General features: G+C 36.5%; 1 protein-coding gene across 1 annotated transcript in view; it reads right to left on the bottom strand.

Annotated features, from left to right (window-relative positions):
- Positions 1-21,607, bottom strand: part of LOC110804366 (haloacid dehalogenase-like hydrolase domain-containing protein At2g33255) — a 28,660-nt gene extending 7,053 nt beyond the window's left edge. The window contains exons 1-3 of the mRNA XM_022009954.2: positions 21,190-21,607; positions 8,364-8,406; positions 4,607-4,667 (exon numbers count right to left, since the gene is read on the bottom strand). Coding sequence (XP_021865646.1) covers positions 4,607-4,667; positions 8,364-8,406; positions 21,190-21,538 — 453 coding nt within the window. The 5' untranslated portion in view covers positions 21,539-21,607. The remainder of the gene's footprint in view (positions 1-4,606; positions 4,668-8,363; positions 8,407-21,189) is intronic.
- Positions 21,608-23,250: the final 1,643 nt, after the last annotated feature.

The following is a 23,250-nucleotide window of genomic DNA, read 5'->3' as shown; positions in this document are numbered from 1 at the left end:
GCTCATACCATCTCAAACATCATAGTACCCATATGATCATGCCCGTACCATCTCAAACATTAAGTACCCATATCACTGCATAATATATTAGTGGACATGTTCTGCCTAACTCCAATAGTAAAAGATATTAGAAGCAAAATATTAGAATTGTTGAGATTTACTCCCTTCATCTTACCTTGATCATAATAATCTACTAATTTGTCGAACGATTTCTAGCTAAAATGCTAAAAGACATCAAAATTTCCAGAAACATATCCCCTTTTTACAAAATTCTCAATCTACCATCTATGTCAGCTTTGTAGTGATATTTCTTTTAATGAATGAATACAAGATCATCAACTCGATAGTGGTTTACTTTAGGTAAATCGTCATTTGAGTTGGTGATTGATGAGTTGATGAATCGTTAATTGAGTTGGAAATTTAATACGGAGACATGCCGATTTCCACGACAATCTTAGCTATTAAACTTTAAGCTAAATCATCAATTCAAGTGGACAGTTTGCTTAGAGTAAAATCGTCAATTTAGTTGGCGATTTATTGGCAAACCGGGGAAAACAAAATACTTTTACAAACTTGTTCGGACGTGGACGGTAAATTGGGAATTTTATGAAAAATTGGCGTATTTAGGAAATTTTGACATCTTCTAACACTTGAGTTGGAAAACCTTCGAATTTGTCTCAAACGTATATTCCAAATTCCAATTTTTTTACTTCCTCTGTATTCTTAAGTTCTTCTCGCTTTCTGTTTTGAGTTATTTTTCTAAGTTCTACTCACTTTTTCTTTTTTCTATTTACGTCACTTTTTATTCATATTTTATCATCTCTCACCCCACATTTTGTAGGACACTAGGACCTAACCATATTTAATGATTCGCTTACTCTCTATATCTCTCCTCCTACATGTAAAAGTACCAATTAGTAGTCCCAATTTTACCTTGAGTAGAACTCAGGAGGTAGTAATTTTTACTTAGAAAATTACATATACTAACGGTCAAAGTTTTGCATTGGAAAACGTGAAAGACAAAGAGGAACAATTAATTGTGGACGAAGCAATTACAATTTTTGGAAGTCGAAGAACTTGTTTAGTAGTCATTTTATGCTGGACCTCAACTACGGGTATTGGCTCAAGTATGAATTTTTTTATAGGGGGAAACACTTATAGCACCCGAGTGTAAATATATTCATTAACTTTTCCATAAAAGATCAATCTTTTTTTGTTTTGTTTTTTTTTTTTGAGGGAATTAAAAATCAATCTAATAATTCTTGAAGTATCAATTTTCACAAAAATATATACAAAGGTGCTCTTTTTAATTAAAGAAAGAAAGTCAAGGACATTATAGATTATAGACTCTATGATTAGGCTGAAGCATTTGCTTAAGGGCAAGGACATGATATTCTGCTTGAGACTTCCACATAAACTTCTTTGGAAGTGATTCTCCTCTTTAATTACGGCTTGGTCTAATTTTCATTGTCAACTAAGGAGATGATTGTCCCTATAAATATAGCACTTTGGCTAGCCTTTGTTGTACAAATGTTCTCATAGTTAAATCCTGCAATAAAAACATCAGCTTCACCATCCTCTTTTTCTTCTCCACTATTCCCAAGCATCAAATATTGATTCCCTTGTGTGTAGTCAATTAGGAGATCATATTTGACTTCAGACTTTAAACAGATCCTGAGAGTCAGGTACTTGTTTAATTGACAAAGAAAGGTGCAACAAGACAACAATCTTACCTAAAGCTCTGTTCACAAGAATCCACAAATAAAGTCCCCAATCTGTGACGTTTCAGCTCTATCCAAAATGAAAACAATGCAACTTGCTGCTTTAAGTAGAAGGAAAAAGGTAAAAACTTCTTGGATACAGAATCATCTACAACAGAAAATAGACTATGCTACATGAGTAATTGTTAACAACACTTTCCTTCTTGAACAAACTAAATCTAAGAAAGCATTTAAATTGCAAACAAAATAGGTTCTCAGGTCAGTAAAAGGTTTGAAAATATGGAGTACCCATATATGGGAATGTTAAGACTAGAAGTTTAAAAGTTAACAATATTTTTATGCTGATGAACCAGAATAGTCATGCAACTATGTCAACCGAGACCTGTCATAATGCCCAAAATACCACGGTACTCCTTAACAAATAAGGAACTTTCTTGGAGCCTTAGAAAAATACTAAGTAGAAGTATTATTCTTGATAACGGAGGTCTGGATCAATGTGTTGTCCAGAGAAAATTCTCTATTCAGAAGTTGTACCTCCTTACGATCAGTTTGAACCGGTTTCTTTGAAAAGGATTATATGTAATAACTTTGCTAGTCCTAGTAGCTTATGGTTAGCTCTTCATGGTAGACTGACTACAAAGGATAGGTTGGTGAAATGGAACGTGATAACAAACCAACAGTGTAGTTTGTGTTCTGAGGTTGACGAATCCCTTTGTCATCTCTTCTTTGAGTGCAGGTTTTCTAATCAGATATGGAGGGAGGTCCTTCGATTGTTGGGGAAAACAAGAGCTCCAATGGGGTTTACAGAAGAGGTTGAAGAAGCTGCTGATTCTTATAGGAAGAAACAACCAAGACATCTTCATGGCATGCTTTTTGCTGAGTCAGTGTGTGTTAATTGGCTCCTGTTAGAAACATCAACAGTGTTTTTAAGGATATTAATTTTAGAGTAGCTTGTAGGTGGAAAGGTTATTTATCATTGTTGACCTTGGTGTAATGCCTTTTAGCGTTTGAACTTTGAAGGGTCATCTGTGGTCCTTAGTTAGAAGGTTTAGTGGAGTTTGCTCGTGTTGTTGCGGGTTTAGGAGGTTTGGTGTTTGTGCTTCTTGTAATTCTCTATGGTGAATAATAAAGTTTTTCTTTATTTGCCAAAAAAAACAAACAAAAAACTTCCGAGAATTAGTTCTCTTAAAAGAAAGAAACTGCAGTGCACTATCTGAAGCATGGAATTAAAACTCAACGGAACGGCTGTTCTATAACGGGTTTTGGATTTACCGTTCCGCAAAACCCCGTTACATAACAGTGCGACAAAGATCACATCTTTCTCCCCGCGTCGCCCGTTACATAACGGTGACTCGTCGCTTTATAATGTTATTTTCCTCGTTACACCGTTTTCTTTACAAATTGGCCAAAGATATTTTAGTAATTAGTTATGTGTTTTAAAAACATGATATTTTGTATTCTCCTTGCTCACATTATGATAGGATTGGTTATGTTGTTTTGAAATATGTCTTTTAAACTTAAAAAGTATAAACAAAGCGTAAACCTATTAATGTGAATTGTTTGAGAAAATTCATACCGCGTTAGCTGCAATGCGTTCTATTTATCCGTTACAAGCGGTTTAACGCAATCGTAACACGATCGCGACCGCAACCGTGATTTTTTTTATGATCTGAAGTCTCAAGATCCCAATGGAAGGTCTACATCGTATGCACCTAAGGCCTTTCAAACAAGATCTAGAAGTGTCAAAGTAACTTCCACGTTCCAACATGACAAATCAAATGCAATGCAGTCTGCATAAAAACATGTTCATCTTATTCCCATCGCAATGATGCAAAGACTGACAAAAGGCTCACTCATTTAAACAATGGCTTATACTTTATATATTGTTATTATGTAGAATGGAAATTTTCCAGCATCATATCTGACCAACTACATCTTATGCATTAGCTTTCTTTTAGACAAAGCACCATAACAGAACCTAAATAATAATAGTTCGCAAAGAAAAAAGATTTGTGAAGCTATTAAGACTCTGAGAAGTTACACCGGTGGTATTGCTGTTTCTCAGGCCTGAGTTTCTCAATAAGGAAAGTGTACTTGAGTTTGAGAGGGGGTTTTCCAAATATGCCTTGGAGGAAGCTTATCTGTAATAACCCCGATCCTCCAAAGTGTGTGTTCATATGCTGGCTTGTTGTTCTTGGTAGATTAGTGTGACAATTTACTTAAAATCGGTATTACTTGTAACTGGTTTGGGTATGTATTTTCTGCAAATGGCATGATGAAACTTTGTCTCATCTGTCTTCCAATGTTCTTTCACTACTTCAATTCGGAACAGATTTTTGCAATGTTGTTTGGAGTCCATAGAAATGCTGGTGATTGGCAGACTAAAATTCAAGTCCTGTTAAACAATTTTAACAAGGACACAGTGCTGCATCAGGCTTACACAATGGTTTTTAGTATTAGTGTATTATAGTGTATACTATTTGGAGGGAGAGGAATATGAGAAGATTTCATCATGTGCAGCTTGAAGGATTATATTCTGCAATTCAGCTCCTAATGCTTCTGAGATGCCTCCAGAAGGCTATGCTTAGAGATCTAGTTCTTTGTGTTGCCTGTTGGCTTTGTTTCTTTGTTTAGCAGTTGCAGTTGCAGCTTCTGTTATGATTGCGGGCCTTGTGGCCTGTTTGGCTTTTTTTGTTTCCATGAAGTCTGAACTCATCGTTTTTGGTTAATAAAATTTCTTTTTACAAAAATACACACACACACACACACACATATATATATATATATATATATATATATATATATATATATGTGACCCTAAAACAACAAAAAGGAACATATAATACCTGGTCCTTTACCTAATATCACACCTAAAAGGCGCTTACCCCGAACCTTTGATGAAATATGTCAACTGAAGGCTTGACATTCCGAGTGATAAGTCCCCTCCTAAGAAATGAATATCACACAAAGGACTCAGAGCATGCAGGAGAAAGTCTAATAACTTTGGCATTTCACAGACAGAAAAAAACTAAGGAAATTTGTGGAATGGATTTTGAGACTAAACACAACTTTGACAATACACCACATGCATACCCCATGAAAGATAAGCAACTAACTGATGGCTTTAATAGCTCAAATCATCTGACCAAGAGAACACATACATCTGTTTCACCAGAATAGTCCCTAAAGCAAGACAGATTCTTGAAAGCTAATCAGCAAATGCAAAAACCATGATCATTACCTTCCATGCTACAACAAACAAAAAACTACTCCTAGATTCTATATAATTGCAAACCTTCCAACCAATAAAACATATTTACAAGGAAATAAAAGTTACATATTTACAAACCTCAACCCAAAGTTACATATCAGTTGTGTTCAAACTTATTTTTGGTCATATTGCCAACACCAGAATCCAGAATTAAGCAAGCCAAATTTGCTCCAAGCCTCCAACTCAATAACTTAAACCATACAAATTACTTCTACGCCATCTTGCTAACAATCATCAAACATTATACTTTTCAATTGGTAATAACTAGCAATTTCTTTCTCTTAAATAAAAATAGAGATAAACTGTATTGATAAAAGTTTGTTAATGATGATCATGGGTTCTAAGTATTCTTCTTATATTTTTTCATCTTACCCACTAAGGGGCGGTTTGTTTCAAATTATTTGGACTTATTTCAGAAAAAAAAAAAAAAAAGTTCAGATAAGTTCGTATCCAAAATAAGTTCAGCAGAAAATTAAGTTTTTTTCAGACAATTTAACACACAAATAAGTTGTTTTCGGCAAAAATAAGTTGCTTTCAGACAAGATAAGTTAAGAGACAATAAGTTGATGAAAAATAAGTTAATAAAAGTTCTGATACGTAATTTTAGTCAAATCAGGTGAACCAAACCTTAATAATATTGCATAAGAATTAACAAAAGGAGAGAAAGAGAGGAGATTCCCTCACACGGGGAGTGTTTTTGTGAGCCAACAAAAGAGATGTGGGGTCCAATGGTAGAGGGTCATTTGACATATAATAGTAGGTCATCATAAAAATAGGTTTTAAAAATAGAGTAAAAGGTAGGTAAAAAATTTGTCATTTTAGAAAAGATTCAAAGTGAGTAAGATATAAAAAAAAAGATTCTGCAGGGAAATTGGGTAGATAAATAATACGAAATGAGTATCACACGGGAGCTTACATGTAAGATTAGGGTAACGCCTCAACAAAGGCGTCAGGAAAAGTTCAACTCTTTGAAAAGGTAGGGGTGTAGTAAGCTAGCATCAGATTTCTCAGTTGGAGATAGGGGAAGATACTAGCAATGAAATTTATGACTGACCAGTTAGGAAGAAAATGCAATTACATGGTGGGAGAGTAATATGTCTTGCTAAGTATTACAACGAGACGAAGAAGAGGAATTTTATAAATAAATACAAGAGGATAAAGAAATTTTCATATTTTGAGTGACGGCTGGAGGGAGAAATCTGAACTCCACCAAAGTTTTGCTCCGTAATTCTTAGGGGAATTCACAGGTGCATGCAGTTTATTCCCCATCTAAAGAAAACAACCAAGCTGCAAAGTGAGCAACAATATTCCCCTCCCATGTAACATGAACACAAGAAAAAGAATTGAGACCCTCACTAATACGGCACACATCATTTAGAAACAAGAACAAACATTTTGCACAACTTCTAGCGCCTCCAGCAATGCGTTTGCAAAAACCTTCCCTCCTTTCTCAAACTACCTCTGCAATTGGAGGCTTCCATTTTACAACCCCCCCCCCCCCCCTCTTATTACTGTCTCTGCAATTGGAGGCTTCCATTTTACAACCCCCCCCCCCCCCCCCCCCTCTTATTACTGCCACAACCAGCAAATTACCATACTCGTTACATATTGTAATTCCCAAGCCAACCCCAATTCCCTCCATCAAATTTTCGCCATCACGTGAAGCGGATTGCCCCAAACAGCTGCTGAAACCGCCCTATACCCATTCCCTTGACCCAAGCTCTCTACGTATCTCTTATAGTAGGACATATAGGGCTGGTAGAATGTTAATGGTCCTAGAATTTCCATGCTTGCATGCATGACACATTATGTACCAGCCATGATCAATTATGATGTGATATGTGCAATTACACTGTGTTTGGATAGAGAGATAGAAGGGAAAGGAAGGGGAATGAAAGAACAGAAGGGGGAAGGTGAACTTCATTTTCCCTCCAAACCTCTCCAATTTTGGAGGGCTGGTGTTTATTAAATAGGGAGGGAAAATGGTTCCCTCCCTCTCCCTCCCCCGGCCTTTCATCCAAACAAGGGAGCATGTAACCTACCTTTACGTTCCCTCCCTTTTTCTCCATTTTCTCTTATCCAAACAAAGTGTAAAATTGTTTTTGGTAGAAATTTTTTATAACAAATAAGGAAAAAAATGGTTACAAAGGAAGAGAACTAGGAGACATGATTCATCCTATTAAGAAATCAAGAAAGGGGTCTTCATTTATGTCAAATGTACAAGTTATAACATAAACATTTTCAAGGGAACAGAAGCTTGAAATTTTGCTTTCTCCCGTAAGGAAATTCCAAACACCGGATTTCTTTGGTTAATTTACTAGTCCACATATGTTTAGAAAAATAAATAAAGGAGAGAAAGGAAAGCCCCAAAAAGAATTTTAAGCTCACTAATTTACTTGCTCTTACAGCCACTAGGCCCACCAGCCCACTACCAACTTTTAATCATCAGCTATTTTCATATTTGCATCCTTCCAAAAAAGAACGTTTCCAGAGCTAACTCATTTAGTCACTACTCAATATACATGTAAATTTTAATACTCCCAAACGCTAGAACGTTTCAAACATTTTGAAGAGCAGTGACTCACAGATGCAAATAAGTAACCACCATTATAGAACAGAGGGAGTAAGACTTTCCACAACCCCTATGGACTATACTATTGATGTTTATAAGAATAATCCCTTGGAGTGTTTTTGACAGACTTGTGACTTGTGAGAGTAGCTTGATGACGTAAACCTCCTGACTCCTGAGAGCCGGGAATCAGAGTTAAGCTTCAAAAGTCGAACTTTGTCCTTTGTGATTTGGTGAACCAAAATATATCAATACACCAAAGAATATCAATACAATTAAGGGTTTCTATGTTTCATGTGTGGTTCTCTCTCCCATTGACATGAAACAACTCCAAAAAAACAACAAAAAACTCACAGTGACCAAGTTATCCAAGCTTCAATTTTTACATGACATTTGAAAAGAAGGCACAAAACCATCATTTCACAGTAAAACTTAAATGAGTCAACATAAAACCTATCTCTTACAATCCTGGTCTTTTAACTACTCTAAGTCGAGGCATTTAATTCGAACTCAAAGAAATTTTACAAAAAAGCAAATTTCAAAAGAAGGGGCTCTGTCCGCCAATAATCAAGGTACGAAAGAATCTCTGATTATCAACACATCAGAATTTCATAAGAAAGGGACACGTTTGGGAAATCTCCATAATCGTAAGCCCAAAGAGAAGATGTAAACACCAGTTGCTCCAATTAAGTACTAAAAGAATTATGTAATTACATCTAAAATGATTACATCAAATTATGTAATTACTTCTATGTAATGATTTTATGACCAGAATAAGGAGATTAAAGGAAGGTGGGTCTACCTTATTTTTTTTGAGTCGAGGAAACCACAAAGTTGTGCCGCACCTGCAGTCAGACCAAGTACTAATCAGAACTTAAACGTTATATAGGTCTACAGCATCAAAACAAGATCTAACCTATGATAAGTTTAGCAGCGTAAAAGTTTCAGCCAGATGTAGGTGTTATAATGATAACCAAATATGAAAACACAGAATTGAGGTTAGAGATCCATTACCAGGTCACACATGAAAATTACATGCAGAATTACACATAAATGATTATTCTTTCCATTACCTCAATGTATGATGTTGTACTAAAATAACCACTAGCTATCCTATAGGATTATAGACGAACAAGATCTCTACCCAGCCTATTTACCAGCTGTCTTCTCAGTTATTAGTCTTAGTACACCTACTGTAACTATTAGAATATTCTAAAAGGAAAAAATCCCTCTTGTTACACGGGAATAGTATGCTGTCAAAGAAAGAAAGCAGCCCCAGCACATGGATTATGACTACAAACCTGTGCATGTCCACTGTGAGTTTTACAGATAAACTTTTGAGTCAGATGATCCAAGCATTTGACTATCAATGCAATAAACCTACCACCAGAAGCTGATCATGATCGAAAGGGTCAATACTAGATTCAGACAGGGGGCTAAATGTCCTTCACCTATTCTCCTGGATGATTTTCTCCATCTTCTCCCATCAACACACGATCCTCATTATCAACTCTAGTTATTACTGGCGCTTCCCATTTCCTTCTACTCGGTACCCTTCTTTTCACTCTATTTCAAAATCTCCGTCTTCTAAATGCCTCCCCTTTACTCCTTTAAACAAACTAAATACACCTTGTTACAAAAATAGTAGCACACCTTTCCTAATCAGTTATAGATTTTGCTCGTGGATCATTATTTCTTGATTTCAGACTCAGTTTAATCTTTCTACCACAAACAGACCATCAGAAGATGCCTTCTGGTCAGCATCAGTTGGGAAAGAAATCGTTGGTATAACGTGATTTGCAAAATTTTCATCAGAAAATTTCGTACTTATGGGATGAAGGTGCACTTATGAACACATCTTTTTGTGGGTTGGAATGTTGGACATTAAGATAGACGAGTGTCTTATTCTTGTTAGATAACGCATAACTAAGTATTTGTTATAGGTAGATATACAAAGTTGATATGTTTTTATGAGTTTTTTGAAACTGCTATTAAAAGATATATTTTTATATCTTTTAGTTGTCTTGGCACAACATACTTTCTGATTTCATTAGCGGGCCCTGTTCTCTTCACCTTAACTTTTCTGAACTTAAATGATTTTTGCTGAACTTCAATTACTTTTACCAGCCTTAAATTACTTTGCTGAACTTAAACTATTTGTACTAAACGAAAACTATTTTTACTGAACTTAACTTATTTTTACTGTATTTTATTTTAAGGTGAAGAGAGCACAGGGCCAAATACAATTCACTGTCTAAACTATGCCGCATGGGAAACCACTCAACACTAGTTGTTCATTTGTTACTGGTCTAGAGAACTTCTACTTCCGGATTGGTTTTAGCAAACGACTTCATGGACAAACTGTCGTCTGAAAAAATGAATCAGGAATAAGATGTGCAGTAAGTGCATTTTATTAGTAGGAAATAGGCAAGGTGAGATGACAAATTGTACACAAAACTTTGCAATTCCCATGGAAAGTCTGTCAATAACCTTCACAGAAGGTGTCTCCTCCCCTGTTAAATGGTAAACTAGTGTTTGGCCAGAGCGATGCCCCGGGTTACTACTTTGGTTTGATACCGTGGAGTGTAATACGTAAAATGTTAGTATTGACTATACTATTTGATATTTCAACTTACCTATATTTTATGTGCAAAAAGGAGAATATCCATGGTTGATTAAGATGGTAAGACATTAGACATCCACTTTGCATGTGACTTTGCATGTAACAGGTCCATGTTCAAATCCTATTATAGAAATTTTTGTTGTACATATCCTTTGATAGGGAGATGACATGGTATGTTCTAGTAAATAAAGGAGTTTCATGTGGCGCGTATACGTTATTAGAAACGTCTTTTAATATATTAGTGTAGATAGTACTCTCTTCCAGTTACGTTATGAAGTATCCACAAATTTACCATATTATTGCGTGATTTCCAACTGTGGTAAGTCTCCCAAAATTCTTTTACATTCTTCCGGTTAGGGAACTTTGAAAGTTGCAACAAGTTTCAGTTGATTCACAAATATGATTCCAGGTTCCGCAGCGTAAAGATTCAAACAATTATTCCTTGAGTGTAGAACGCCTAAAATAGTAAAATTACTCTTGAACAAATTTATTTAATTACTACTCTGTATAAGATACTGTTTGCGGGATATAAGCAGCAAATTGCAGTACTCCTAGATGCAGGAACTAACCTCCATTCTCTGCACATACAAATAAGCCTTTATGATATGTATAAATCTACTAACACAACTAATTTTTTCTTCACATAAGTGGGGCAAATATATTTAGAAGTACAACCGCATTGAACTATGCAACAATTATTGGCAATATTAAGCATATTTCTTCACAAAAATACTCAGCTTGAAGTAGTACCTTCAATCAGAAAATGTGATAATCACTTCAAACAATTAAACGGAATTTCAATAGCTTCTGGCTCCAAGAGGGAAACAATTGAAAAAAAAAATCTACGAACACTATCATTGGAATCTTTGTAAATACCAGGGTAAAACAAGCTTTCTCAGTCAACATCTTTATACACCCGTTCCACACGCACATATTCTTAAACATCAAAGAGGATACTTTCCGTTAAAATAATTATGCAAGATCCCACAAGTTTTAATCCATTCACCCATTGAACTGTCAGGTTCAGCACTGTACCTCTTAACACTTAACTGAACTACACTAAGAACATATGAGTATATGATACCCCCATGGATACTAGGTATATGATAATATAATGTCATCCCATAGTGTGATACACACTAGTAGCTCTCAGAGATGGAGTACAAAGAATCAAGTAAATTGGCTGAGCTAGCCGCATACCAAGCTACTTCCTTTAAACACTTCATCTAAGATCTAGCTAGCTTGTGCTTCAAAGACGAGGACTTCAACTGTAACTCCATCCCGTAGACCGTAATACATGTATAATCACCTAAACACAATTGATTCCCATATAAGATGCAAATGGCCTAAGCAAGCTTTCTGTAACTGAAGTGAGTCGGATTTTATACCAAATAGAACGGAGAGAAAATCATCCAGACTTTTAAACGTAGACAACCAGATGCTAACGCAACATATAGGCAGTTTTACAACGTAGCACCCAGTTCCTGATTTGTTATCCAAATATGAACTCGGCTAAATTTTGACAGCTTTAATACAGCATCAACCTAATTCTCACATTGAGAAAATGAAAACCTATGTTACTCAAAGTCAGTATTGGTGCCAGTTATATATCCAATGGTCAAAGTCAAACTCGGCTATACCCCTGAGTGTCAACACTTTGGCCCAAATAATGAGGTGAAATGAAGACTCTAGATAACACAAGTGACAAATACGCCACTATAAACAAGAAAACAACAAAATTTTCACTCGAATAAAAAAAGAGGTATCTTCAAACCAGTAATACATAACCTCCGCCTCATTGGATCATAAATACCAAGATTTATCATTAAATGGTACATAGTTTATCAAATTCATAGAAAAATGGATTGACTGTGCATAATCTAGAGAAGATCAACTATAGTGACAACCGCTATTCATAATGGTAATATTAAACCTAATTCTTCGCAAAAATCGTCAAGTTGAAGATTAATTTAAATAGTGTGTTTATCACTTCAAACATTGAAAAGGCATTTCATAAGCTTTTGGCTCTATTAGGCATATTATTCATATATATCTTGTTGATTGCTAAATTCACTAGTAACAGTTGTCCCCAAAAGGAGATAAAGATTACCGTGACGAATGCCCTTCATCACTACCAAGGAACAACAAACAACTTTTAGTACTCCATTCTCCATGATTACTTTGCAACCACTTTTCTCTAATAACCCAAGAGAAATAAGGTTTTCCCGTGGTTCTTATTGTTCCATCATGCATCTCGACTTGGGGATTAGTACCTAACCAACAGTCTTGCAAGCATGATCATTTCCCATCAAAACTATACCACCATCCAAACTTTGGTAAGTCGTAAACCACTTTCTGTTTGGGCACATATGGTGTGATGCTCCTTAATCAAGCATCCACTTACCAGATATTTCAATGTATTGTTCTGAAACGGAGTAACAATAATCTTCCTCGTCATTTGAGACAAAACTTGTTTCTCGTTTTTCTTGTTGTTTTCCTCTAGAGTTGTTATTCTTCTGGAATATTACCCTCTGATCTGGGCAATTTGCCTTAATGTCCAAGCTCGTCACATTTAAAACATAGTCTTTCCGCAGGAGGTCTAGATTTTGATCTAGACTTTCCTCTTCCATTGGTCATTCCTCTAGTTGTAAACAATCTTTGAGCTTGTTCCCACTTGTAGCAACCTTTCAAAGATCATCTGCTAAAAGTGATGTTCTAGTTTCATCCATGGTTAGAGTCTGTATCACCCACAAGCATCAATGTTTGAACTAGATTTTCATAAGACTTTGGTATTGAAAGTAATAGCATGAGCACTTGGTCTTCCTCATCTATCTTTACATCTATATCCTTTAAGTCTAATATAATCCTATCAAACTTATTGATATACTCCCGGATTGAGGCGCCTTCTTCCATCTTGCATGTATACAATTGGTATCGGAACCATAAAAGACAAGCTAGAGCTCATTTGTATTGTTAGATCTCGCAGCGGAAATTTGGCTTCTAGATAATATGAAATCAATACCTCACAACTAAAATAATATTTGGGGATTAAACAAAGTGCAAACAAGCACTATGAAGGATTAATAAATGTAACATATGAACAAAACTTTCTTAAATTTTGCCTAACTATTTTAATGTGAATTGAACTTTTACATTACGCTTCTACATATTTGTAATGACTTAAAACTAATCAAACAACGGTTTACATTGTATCCATAACAACCAATAATCATGTTTCCTAAACTTAACGTTAACTAAACATTAAAAATAGAAAATCCTTTTGTTTTTCTCCTTATATTTCTCTCATCCATTGACATTTCTCACAATTCTCCACCTCTTCATAATTTGAAAAACATTCAAATTTGGACGAACAAAAGTAATCGGTATCCGGTTGCACCATTTTGACAATGACGGCCTACGTACCCTCGGTCGGGATCAAACTAATCATAGTTTTATTAATTCTTCCATATAGTGCTTAACATAGGACAATGTTTAGCAATTCCAAACAGCGACAGAACTTGCTTCATGACAACTTTGGGTAACATGTCCGCACAGTTCTCATTTGTATGTACCATCATAAGAGAAATAGTACCTTCCTCTATGACATGTCGAACAAAATGATATCTCACATCTAGGCTCTATTTTGTTCGGCTTATTTTGACTTATTTCAGTCAAAATAAGTTTGGTTAATTTCAAATAAGTTCAATTAAGTTCAGACAAGTTCATTTAGAAAAAATAAGTTATTTTAAGACATTTTCACACACAAATAAGTTTATTTCAGACAAAATAAGTTTTTTCAATAAGTTCAGTTGAGTTCAGATAAGTTCAGATAATATAAGCTCAGACAAAATAAGTCGAATAGAAGAGAACCCTATATGTTTGGTACGAGCATGATGAACCTTATTTTTAGCCAAATGAATTGCACTTTGGCTGTCACAACTCAGATTCACGCATTCCTGCTTCTAACCCTAAATCATCTAGAAGTCCCCACAACCACATTGCTTCCTTAACTTCCTTCTGCCATAGTCATGTACTTGGCCTTTGTCGTAGATAGAGTCATCGTAGCCTGCAATATTGATTGCGCATGATTACAATTTAACGTTTTCCCTCTCCGTTGTGATATTAGATTATGCATTTCATTGGGAAAAACCGACAAGGGTGTAGATTCTTCTTCTCCATATTATTTACATCCTTCATCGAACACAAATCGAATTATATTCTCGGGTTCTACGTGGGAATAATTACAATGAATTGGCTCAATCGGTCTGCAATGCTTTCAAAACAAACAACAAACTTGGGTTTATTGATGGCTCGATTCAGCCGCCCACAGAATCTACGATGTATTCTTCATGTGTGCAGGTAAATTCTATGCTCGGGGCATGGTTACACAACACACTCGATGCATCCATTCGTCGTCCTTATTACGGATGATGTTAGGGATATGTGAGAGGATATTAGGCAGCGTTTATCGGTTGGAAACGGACCTCGAATTCATGAATTAACAAGTCAATAGTTTCACTCATCTTGAACAAGGAGGCGATTCGGTGGTAACTATTATGGCAAAATACGAATGATTTGGGATGAATTAGCTTGTTATTCAGCCTGTGTGTACTTGTAGCTACAAGTGTGGTGCAAAGGGTGCATTTATGAAGGAACGAGAAGATCAGAAGGTTCGCCAATTTTTAATAGATCTTGACTCCTCCATTCATGGTACGGTTTGATCTCATATTCTGATGCAAGAACCCCTTCCACCATTGAACACCGCCTTTTCCAAGGCATTGACTAAGAAACGACATCACTCTATTATTCGTCAAGAAGATTGAGGTTGTGGGTTTCGCGCCGCAAGGTAGTGCTCATGGGCGTGGACCAGCGTCTACCAAGGAGGGTGATAAGCCTTGCTTCACCGGCACGTGTTCCAATTGTAACAAAGTCGGACACGACAAAGACAACTTCTTCTAGCTTTTGGGCTTTCCTGGTATTCTGAAAATAGGGCAGCAACTAGGGGTGGCGGCAAGTACACCCGTGTTGGCAAAGGCGTTGGTCGTGGCCGTGGGAATGTGGCCAATCTGCTGGCCTATCCTCTAGCAGCACAACAAGACAACAAATTGGCACATCTGATCGCAATGAAGTGCAACTGTCGCATGCACAGTGGCAGCATTTGTTGGGTATTTTAAACCCTCTCAACACAATGATGTTACTCCTACACATGATGGTAAGTGTAAGTCCACTCAAGGATTATTGACACTTATCACATGACCCGGATTATTAATTAATTCGAAATTTTGTATGATGTCTCTCCATTTCCGGTCGGAAATGGCAACCAGACGACAGCGATAAGGAAGACAAAGTTGTCTAGAGTGATGGATTGATTTTGAAGGATGTGTTATATGTTCCAGATTTGAATGTCAATCTCATTTTTGTTTCACAATTACTTTCTACCTTGAATTATTTTGTCACAGTGATAAGCTATGTACATACAAGCCAACAATTCGAGGACCCTGATCGGAGTATGTGAACAATGTGACAGAGTATATAGAGGATTCAAGTTAATCAAACTATTGTGGTTGGAAAGAAAAAATTGTGGCATCGTCGGCTTGGCCATCTTTCCCGAAAAGTGGAGTCTTTCTTGCCTTTTATTTATCGCAATAAAGCTCATAGTGAGAGCAATGATTTTTGTGACTCTAAGGAACCCTTAGGTGTTTGTTTAATATTCATCAAACTAAAAGTGATATTCCGATTAGTAAAAGTAAACAGTTGATTTATTTGAGATGACTCATTGTGATACTTGGGGCAATTACAAAGTTGTTTCTAGTTGTGGTGCGTATTACTTTCTCACAATTGTTGATGATTTTTCGAGAGTCGTTTGGGTTTGATGAGTGCTAAGAGTGAGGTCGGAGAAATAATCAAAGATTTTTGTTCTATGGTGCAAACTCAAGTCAATAAACGGGTTAAAATTTTAAGGAGTGACAATGGGAATGAATTTAGCGGCTTACGACGTTTTTATGCTGAATATGGGATGTTACATCAAAAGGTCATGTGTTGATACACCTCAACAAAAGTAGGGTAGAACGTAAGCATCAACATTTACTTAATGTGGCTCGGGCTCTACGCTTCCAAGCTAACCTACCTTTGAGTTTTTGGGGTGAATGGGTCTTCACGGCTGCTTATGTGATCAATAGAACTCCTTCTTGTGTCTTAAATGGAGAGTCTCCGTATGAAGCATGGTGTAAAAATGTGGTGTCGGTCGCAGTCGCAGGATCGGTCGCGGTGATCCGCAAAGGAACGGGCTCGGTAGTCACGGAACGTGTCGCGGTGGTCAATTAGTAAAGGGAAATAAAGTAATTAAAAAAAATACTTGCATAAAATCAATAGATTAGCAAGGGAATTAAAAAAAATACTTCAAAATAAGAAAAAGAAAGAGAGAGAAACCACGTGGGTTTGGTAATTGTTTATACTTTCCAACTTTATCAAATAATAATAATTGGAAAAGGGTAAAAGCAATCCCTAGTTCCAACCTACCCCAGCCCACACCTACCCCAACCCACCTCCTTTATTTAATAAAGGAAGAAGCAATCCCCACCTACCCCTAACTTCACGTGGAAAAGAAAAAAAAAAAAACAGGCACCCTAACTCTTTCTCTTCCTTCTCCAAATATCAATGGCCATCTTGACTAGTTTGAGTTCTCTGTTTCTTCTCATTTTCTATGAAATAATCGGTCCATTCGCGAGCTGTATCGGGTTATCTCAGGCGATTTTGGACCGTATTCGTAGAACCGGGCTAAATATCGCGTTTTCAGAAAAGCCCGTGATAAATCGCTAAAGTATCGGATCGTATGAAAATCCGAGTTAGATCTGACCCGAGTTTTTACTCCATGGTATAAATTCTTGTTTGTCAAATCTCTGAATTACTCCCTTATACGCATTTTTGGTAGCTTGTGTTATGTTAATTATCGTCTTACAGTGAAGGATAAGTTTGGTCCTCGCTCTCGAAAATGTATATGTCATTTGGGCAAAAAGGGTTGGCGGCTTTATGACTTGGGGATGACGGTCTATTTTGTGTCTCCTGATGTTATTTTGTGGAAAATAATTTTCCTTTTAACATGGATGAACCTGTGAAAATTGATGGAGTTGGTATAAATAAGTTATTTCATCCATAACATCAAATTGCTGCTGATGAGAATGATGGAGATATTGGAGTTAGGGGGAGTCATAAGGTCGGAGATGACGTTAGAGGGAGTTATGAGGGTCATGAGGTTGGAGAGGAAGGCCACGTTGCTGCTCCTCTTGACCCGCAGCCTCCACGGCCTAGGTGTGGCACGAATGTACCAACCATGACCCCTCTGTGGCCTGCCAACAGCACCACAAGAACAACAAGCTACACAACCGGGGTACTTTGCAACCTCATTTTGCAGAACCTCTTGGTAAAGGACATCGTATACGGAATCCCAACTCGATTAAAAGGCTACATCACCGACACGATCCAAGCAATTACTCCCGTCACTGTCACTAGTTCATCCCTAGTTCATCTGCTCCAAAGCGGTCCTCGGGTAAACCTTTTCTTATAGCTTATTTTGTTAATTGTGATAAATTTTCAATGAAACATAGGAAATTTTTGGCGGCGGTGACCACTTGGGTTGAACCAAAATGCTTCTTTAAAGCAGTCAAACACCCAGGATGGCGTAATGCCATAAAAGAAGAACTTGACGCTCTCGAACGACAAGGTACATGGACATTGGAATATTTACCTCCTTTAAAGGTCACTTTTGGTAGTATGTGGCTGTAAAAGGCTGAGCTCAAGCAGGACGGCTCTCTTGAACGATTGAAGGGTAACTTGTTGTCTTTGGCAATAGACAATTGCCAGGTATTGACTTTAATGAAACGTTTGCAACTATGGTGACGGTTCACATGTTTTTAGCTGTTGCTATTGCTTGAAATTGGGAACTTCACAAATGGACGTGAAGAACGCATTTTTTCATGGAGACTTGGAGGAAGGGGTATATATGAAGCTTCCCCCTGGCTACGCAGGAAATTACAAGTATTGTACATATGAGATAGTATAAAGGAATGCATAATTCCTACATATTTCTAAAGTTTCACAACATCAAGTGATGTTTTGTTGACATGAAAAACCATAAGTATGACTTCCAAAGATGTGGAAGATTAGAGTATTGTTTGGTTGACAAAAAACATGGAAAGTCACACTTCCTAAGAAGTTCTACTTCCTAGAAAATTGAGAAAGTTGTTTATCTAGGTTCCCCTGGATAAAAGGAACTTCCCATGAGAATTTATTGAACGATTTCCTTCAATATTGCTTAAAGAACATTAAATTCCCAAAATACATCACTTTATAATATGTTTCCCACCATACCTTCAACGTCAGCATGGAAGAAAGAAAAGTAACTTTTTACTCAAATGACGGTTTTATTTTAAAACAAACCGCCATTTGAATTGGCGGTTTAATGATAACTCAAATGGTGGTTTGCTTTAAAACAAAACCGCCATTTGAGTTGGCGGTTTTGTATGCATAATATCTCAGCAGAACTGGGTCCGGAAGAAGTGGAAGAAGTGAACCGCCAAATGAAACGGCGTTCATTTAACTAACCGCTAATTGAAATAGCGGTTTAGTTGGGTCAACCACTATTTCAGTTGGCGATTTAGTACCGATTGATTAAAAGAAAATTAGACCGATTTTGATGCTGACGTAGACGGTATGGTAGGAAATATGTTATAAAGTGGCGTATTTTGGGAATTTAATGTTCTTTAAGCAATATTGAAGGAAATCGCTCGAATTTATTTCCCATTTAACCAAACAATATCCCACTGAAATGATTATACAGGAAGTTTGACTTCCCCACGATCAACCAAACGACCCCTTAAACAATGAAAATTGGTTAAATTAAGCCATATTCTACCACCAACACCCCCAATCAAAAAAGCAATACCTTAAAACCAGTAATACATTATAATAACGGTTTTTTCATGAAATACCCCCGAGGTTTGCAAAAACGCACCAAATACCCTCGCGTCTTTTGAATCACATAATATACCCCTATTTTTTCCCAAGTTTGCACCAAATACCCCTAAACCGACATTCCGTTAGTCCTCCGTTAAGTCGTGTTTATAATTCACAGAATACCCCTATTTATAAACTTATTGTACAATATACACCTATTTTGAAACTAAGTTGCACCAAATACTCAAACTGCTTTTAAACTGCAGAATTTGATTTCCACAAATCGTTCACCTAATTAATCAAATTAATCAACCTAAAAGTTAAACCTAAAACAAAAATAGAAGTAATAATCAAAGAAAATTGAAATGCTCAAACAACAAATCCAATACGAAATTGATTGAATTGAATTTTACTGTTGGTATACATATCGGTCAGTGCATTAGTCAATGCGGCACTACATCTAAATCCAGCAGCCACCATTGAGGAACGAACTCTCTTCCCAAGTGCAAGCAAACTAGACTCGTGAATTTACTTCATTATCTTATACGGGAAAAGTAATCTGATGGTTTTGTAATAACTGAACTTAATGCAACTGTTCGAGAAGCTTGATGTCATAGGAAGAGCTTGAGGCTGCTAAGGAAGAGCTTGAGGTTGACAAAAGAGCCCACCTTTCCACCTATGAAGGGAAGAGTTTGTGTACTGCATAGCCGTTTAAGGATGGATCAGAAACAATTTGAGGGGATTGGTTAATCGCAATTTGTTCCTCAAATTCAAATTTCACAGTGGGGGATGCTTTTTCAGGCCTGATCGGAGATGGTTGGCTGCGGTTATTCAAATTTCATTCCATCATTTTCCAAATTCCTCCGCCCAAAAGGTGGAAAACGGTACCAATTGGCATTTTAAACCAAGTAAAATCACAATCTTAGCTATTAAACAAATTAATAACACCAATCACTAGACTTGCAAATTCGAAACAAAGGGAATTACTGAGATAATTAGGAGGCTAAAACAAACAACAGTAGTAGAAGTGTTGAGCAGGTGCCACCTTCCGTGCTTCATTCATTGCTGGTGGTGGCACAAAAGTCATATAATCATCTCCCACTTTTTGCACTTTTTTGCTTGTATTGATTCAAGTGAAATAGACAATTTTTACGTAAATTAAGATAAACCCAGATGAGGAATTTAACAGAAGAACAAAACCCAGAAAGGAATTCTTGAAATTTAGAAGCACGCAAAACCCAAATTGAAAATATTGTAAATCGCCGGCGCCGACAATTAAGTCGATTTCTTGGACTCAGCTGCCGCCTCTGAATCGCCGTCGTTGTTAATGCCACGGAGGCGCTTAATTGACATTTCTTCGAGCAAAACTCAGTGTTCAAAGACAACACTGAGGCCCATGGCACCAAAAACTCAGTTTTTTGAGGGACTTACAGTTCTGAGCGAAGGCGGCGATTCCTAGGTCGGTGAGTTCACGGAATCCCCGGAGTTTGAGGCGCATGAGGTTACGGCACCGGAGGGAAATGAGAACGAGGGCGTTGTCGCCTATGCTAACAGATCGACGGTCGCACCGAAGGGCGAGCTTGGTGACCGGGTCGAATCGGGAGAAGAGGGAAGTGCGTAACACCGGAACACTGTTGCCGACCAGAGATCGGCCTCCACCGGCGACCAGAGAGCGGAGATCGGACGCCGCCGGCGATCAAAGAGCAAGAGGAAGAACATCTGAGAGGAGAGAGAAAAAGAAAGAATTTGAGATTTTTTTTTTTTTGGGAATTTATTTCGAAAACATGTATTAAGGGCAATATAGTAAAACGCCACTAACGGCAGACTAACGTCCGTTAACTGAAGGTGCATCTCATGAACAGTACGGAAAAATAGGGGTATATTATGTGATTCAAAAGACGCGAGGGTATTTGGTGCGTTTTTGCAAACCTCGGGGGCATTTCATGAAAAAACCGTTATAATAACCTTCATTTCCTTTCATTGAATCATAAACACCAAGATTTATCATCAAACAGCAAATAATTTAGCAAACTCATACAAAAATTGGACTGACCGGGCATAATCTGGAGATGATCAAGACCTTGGCGCTCGAAATCGGCGATAATTTCGTAAGCTTTCTGCTGTTGAAGAGGGTTCCAAGTCTGAATATGATGCAAAATATCAATTCCAGATGGGTTTTGTGATTTCATCGATAAATACTGTTCGTCTCCCAATACAGCTTTGTACATTGCCGGAAAATCTATCACTGGGACAGTGAGAGTGCCATCCATGTCAAACACCACACCTCTTAACCTAGCTTTAGAGTTAGTGGTGGCGGATACGACAGTACCGGAGGAAGATACAGCGGAGCGCGACATAATCGGACGGAAAAAGATCGGAGGGCGGGATAATGACCGGAGCATAATACACGGAGGAGAGAAAGTGGGAGAGTGGGGCAGTTCAGTGAAAGAAAAATAATCCACCCATGTTGATCCTACTCCCTCTGTATTTATACTTCGTATTATATTTCCTCAAATTATTGCATTTACTTAAAGGATACATTTGCCTTTTACGGCCGTATTTATTTAAGAGATACACTTGCTATTTTTAGTAATTTATCAACTCCACCATCTAATTAAATAATCTATCTAATATATCATATACCTCATCATCCTATTAAACAAATAATTTCAGAACTACACCTCACCCCCTACCCCCCTAAAATGACATGGTCCTCACTTATTTTACATATTAAAATATCTATCCAACCTCACTTGTTTTATTACTTTATTTCATTCAATTCTTCTTCTTAATACTCGTGCCTGACCAAGTGTATCTCTTAAATAAATACGGAGGGAGTAGTAAATAAACCCAACGTGTTTAAAGTCTATTAACAAAGGTTAATAACAGTTTTGTTTAGGATAGTTACTTTTTTAGGTATAGATCAGTTGTTCTTATAGTTTTAGGCCAGACACTTTTCTAGTTTTAGTCAACATATTTCTATAATTTATAGTTAGAACGAAGTTACTTTTATAATTTTAATGGATGTACTTTTATAGTTTTATTTCAGATACTACTATCGTTTTATAGTTTCACGAAAAATACTTTTATAGTTTTTGGAAGGTACTTTTATAGTTTTTAGGCCAGTTACATTTTTACAAGGAACCTCTAAATGAAATCCAAGAAACTGCAATAAAACAAGGAAAATAACAAAGAACACAATGCATAAGTAACACCAGCATAAAAAGTCAAGTAACCCTCGTCAATAACCTTCTCATAGTAGTTGTGTGCGTCACTATCAAGTTGATGGTGTGGCTGGTAATACAGGGGACACGCTGAAAATTATAAATATCAAAATTTTTCTGGTTAATTTAAAATAAATTTCTTAAAAATCGAGATTCTACGTATTATAGTGTTCAAAAATTGGTACTTTTTTTTGGGGGGCCGATTTCCTTTTATCTTGTTTGAAAGCATATAATACTCCTTATTTAAGTTTAAAATCAAATTATTATTCAAGTTAAAGTGATACTTTCGACATTTTATTTTTCTTATTATTTTATTATTCAAAAAAAAAAATAATGAGTACATTTTTTTTCTTTTTTTTAAAAAAAAAAAATTCAATTTTTTTAAAGTTATTTCAAGAGTTAGAATTCGTTAATTAGGAAATATAAATCTTTTCGAATTAATAACTTTATTCTCGAATTTATTCGCTACGCATTTTCTTAACTTATTTCACTTTATTTATTTTATATTTTTATTTATGTTGTTATTCTATGTTATAATTTTATTATATTTTCGTTCTTTTATTTCGTTATATAAATGATTCTAATGCTTTAGTTTATGAGAGATGGGTAGTATAAGAAGGGCATATAAGATAGAATTATATGTGCATTAGTAGCTAGTCAATGATAAGAAATTGATTGTTATGTATGTGCATGTGCTAATTGTTTAAGTGTTACATTTACATGTGCATAAAGAATTGTTTGATTCCACCAAACTTATTGATTATTGAACCTTGTTTATGTTTTGGCTGGAAAATCGTTAGTGAGACCTTGAATTGTTTATTTCAGGAATAAAATGTTTCTTTCCAAGTATACCAACATAGGATCCTTCGAGAAACTTGATATAGAAACCC

Source organism: Spinacia oleracea, chromosome 5 (genome assembly GCF_020520425.1).
Source record: "Spinacia oleracea cultivar Varoflay chromosome 5, BTI_SOV_V1, whole genome shotgun sequence".
In the NCBI taxonomy this organism is placed as follows: domain Eukaryota; kingdom Viridiplantae; phylum Streptophyta; class Magnoliopsida; order Caryophyllales; family Amaranthaceae; genus Spinacia; species Spinacia oleracea.
Note: the sequence above shows the minus strand (reverse complement) of the source record. Positions and strands in the feature narration are given on the sequence as shown.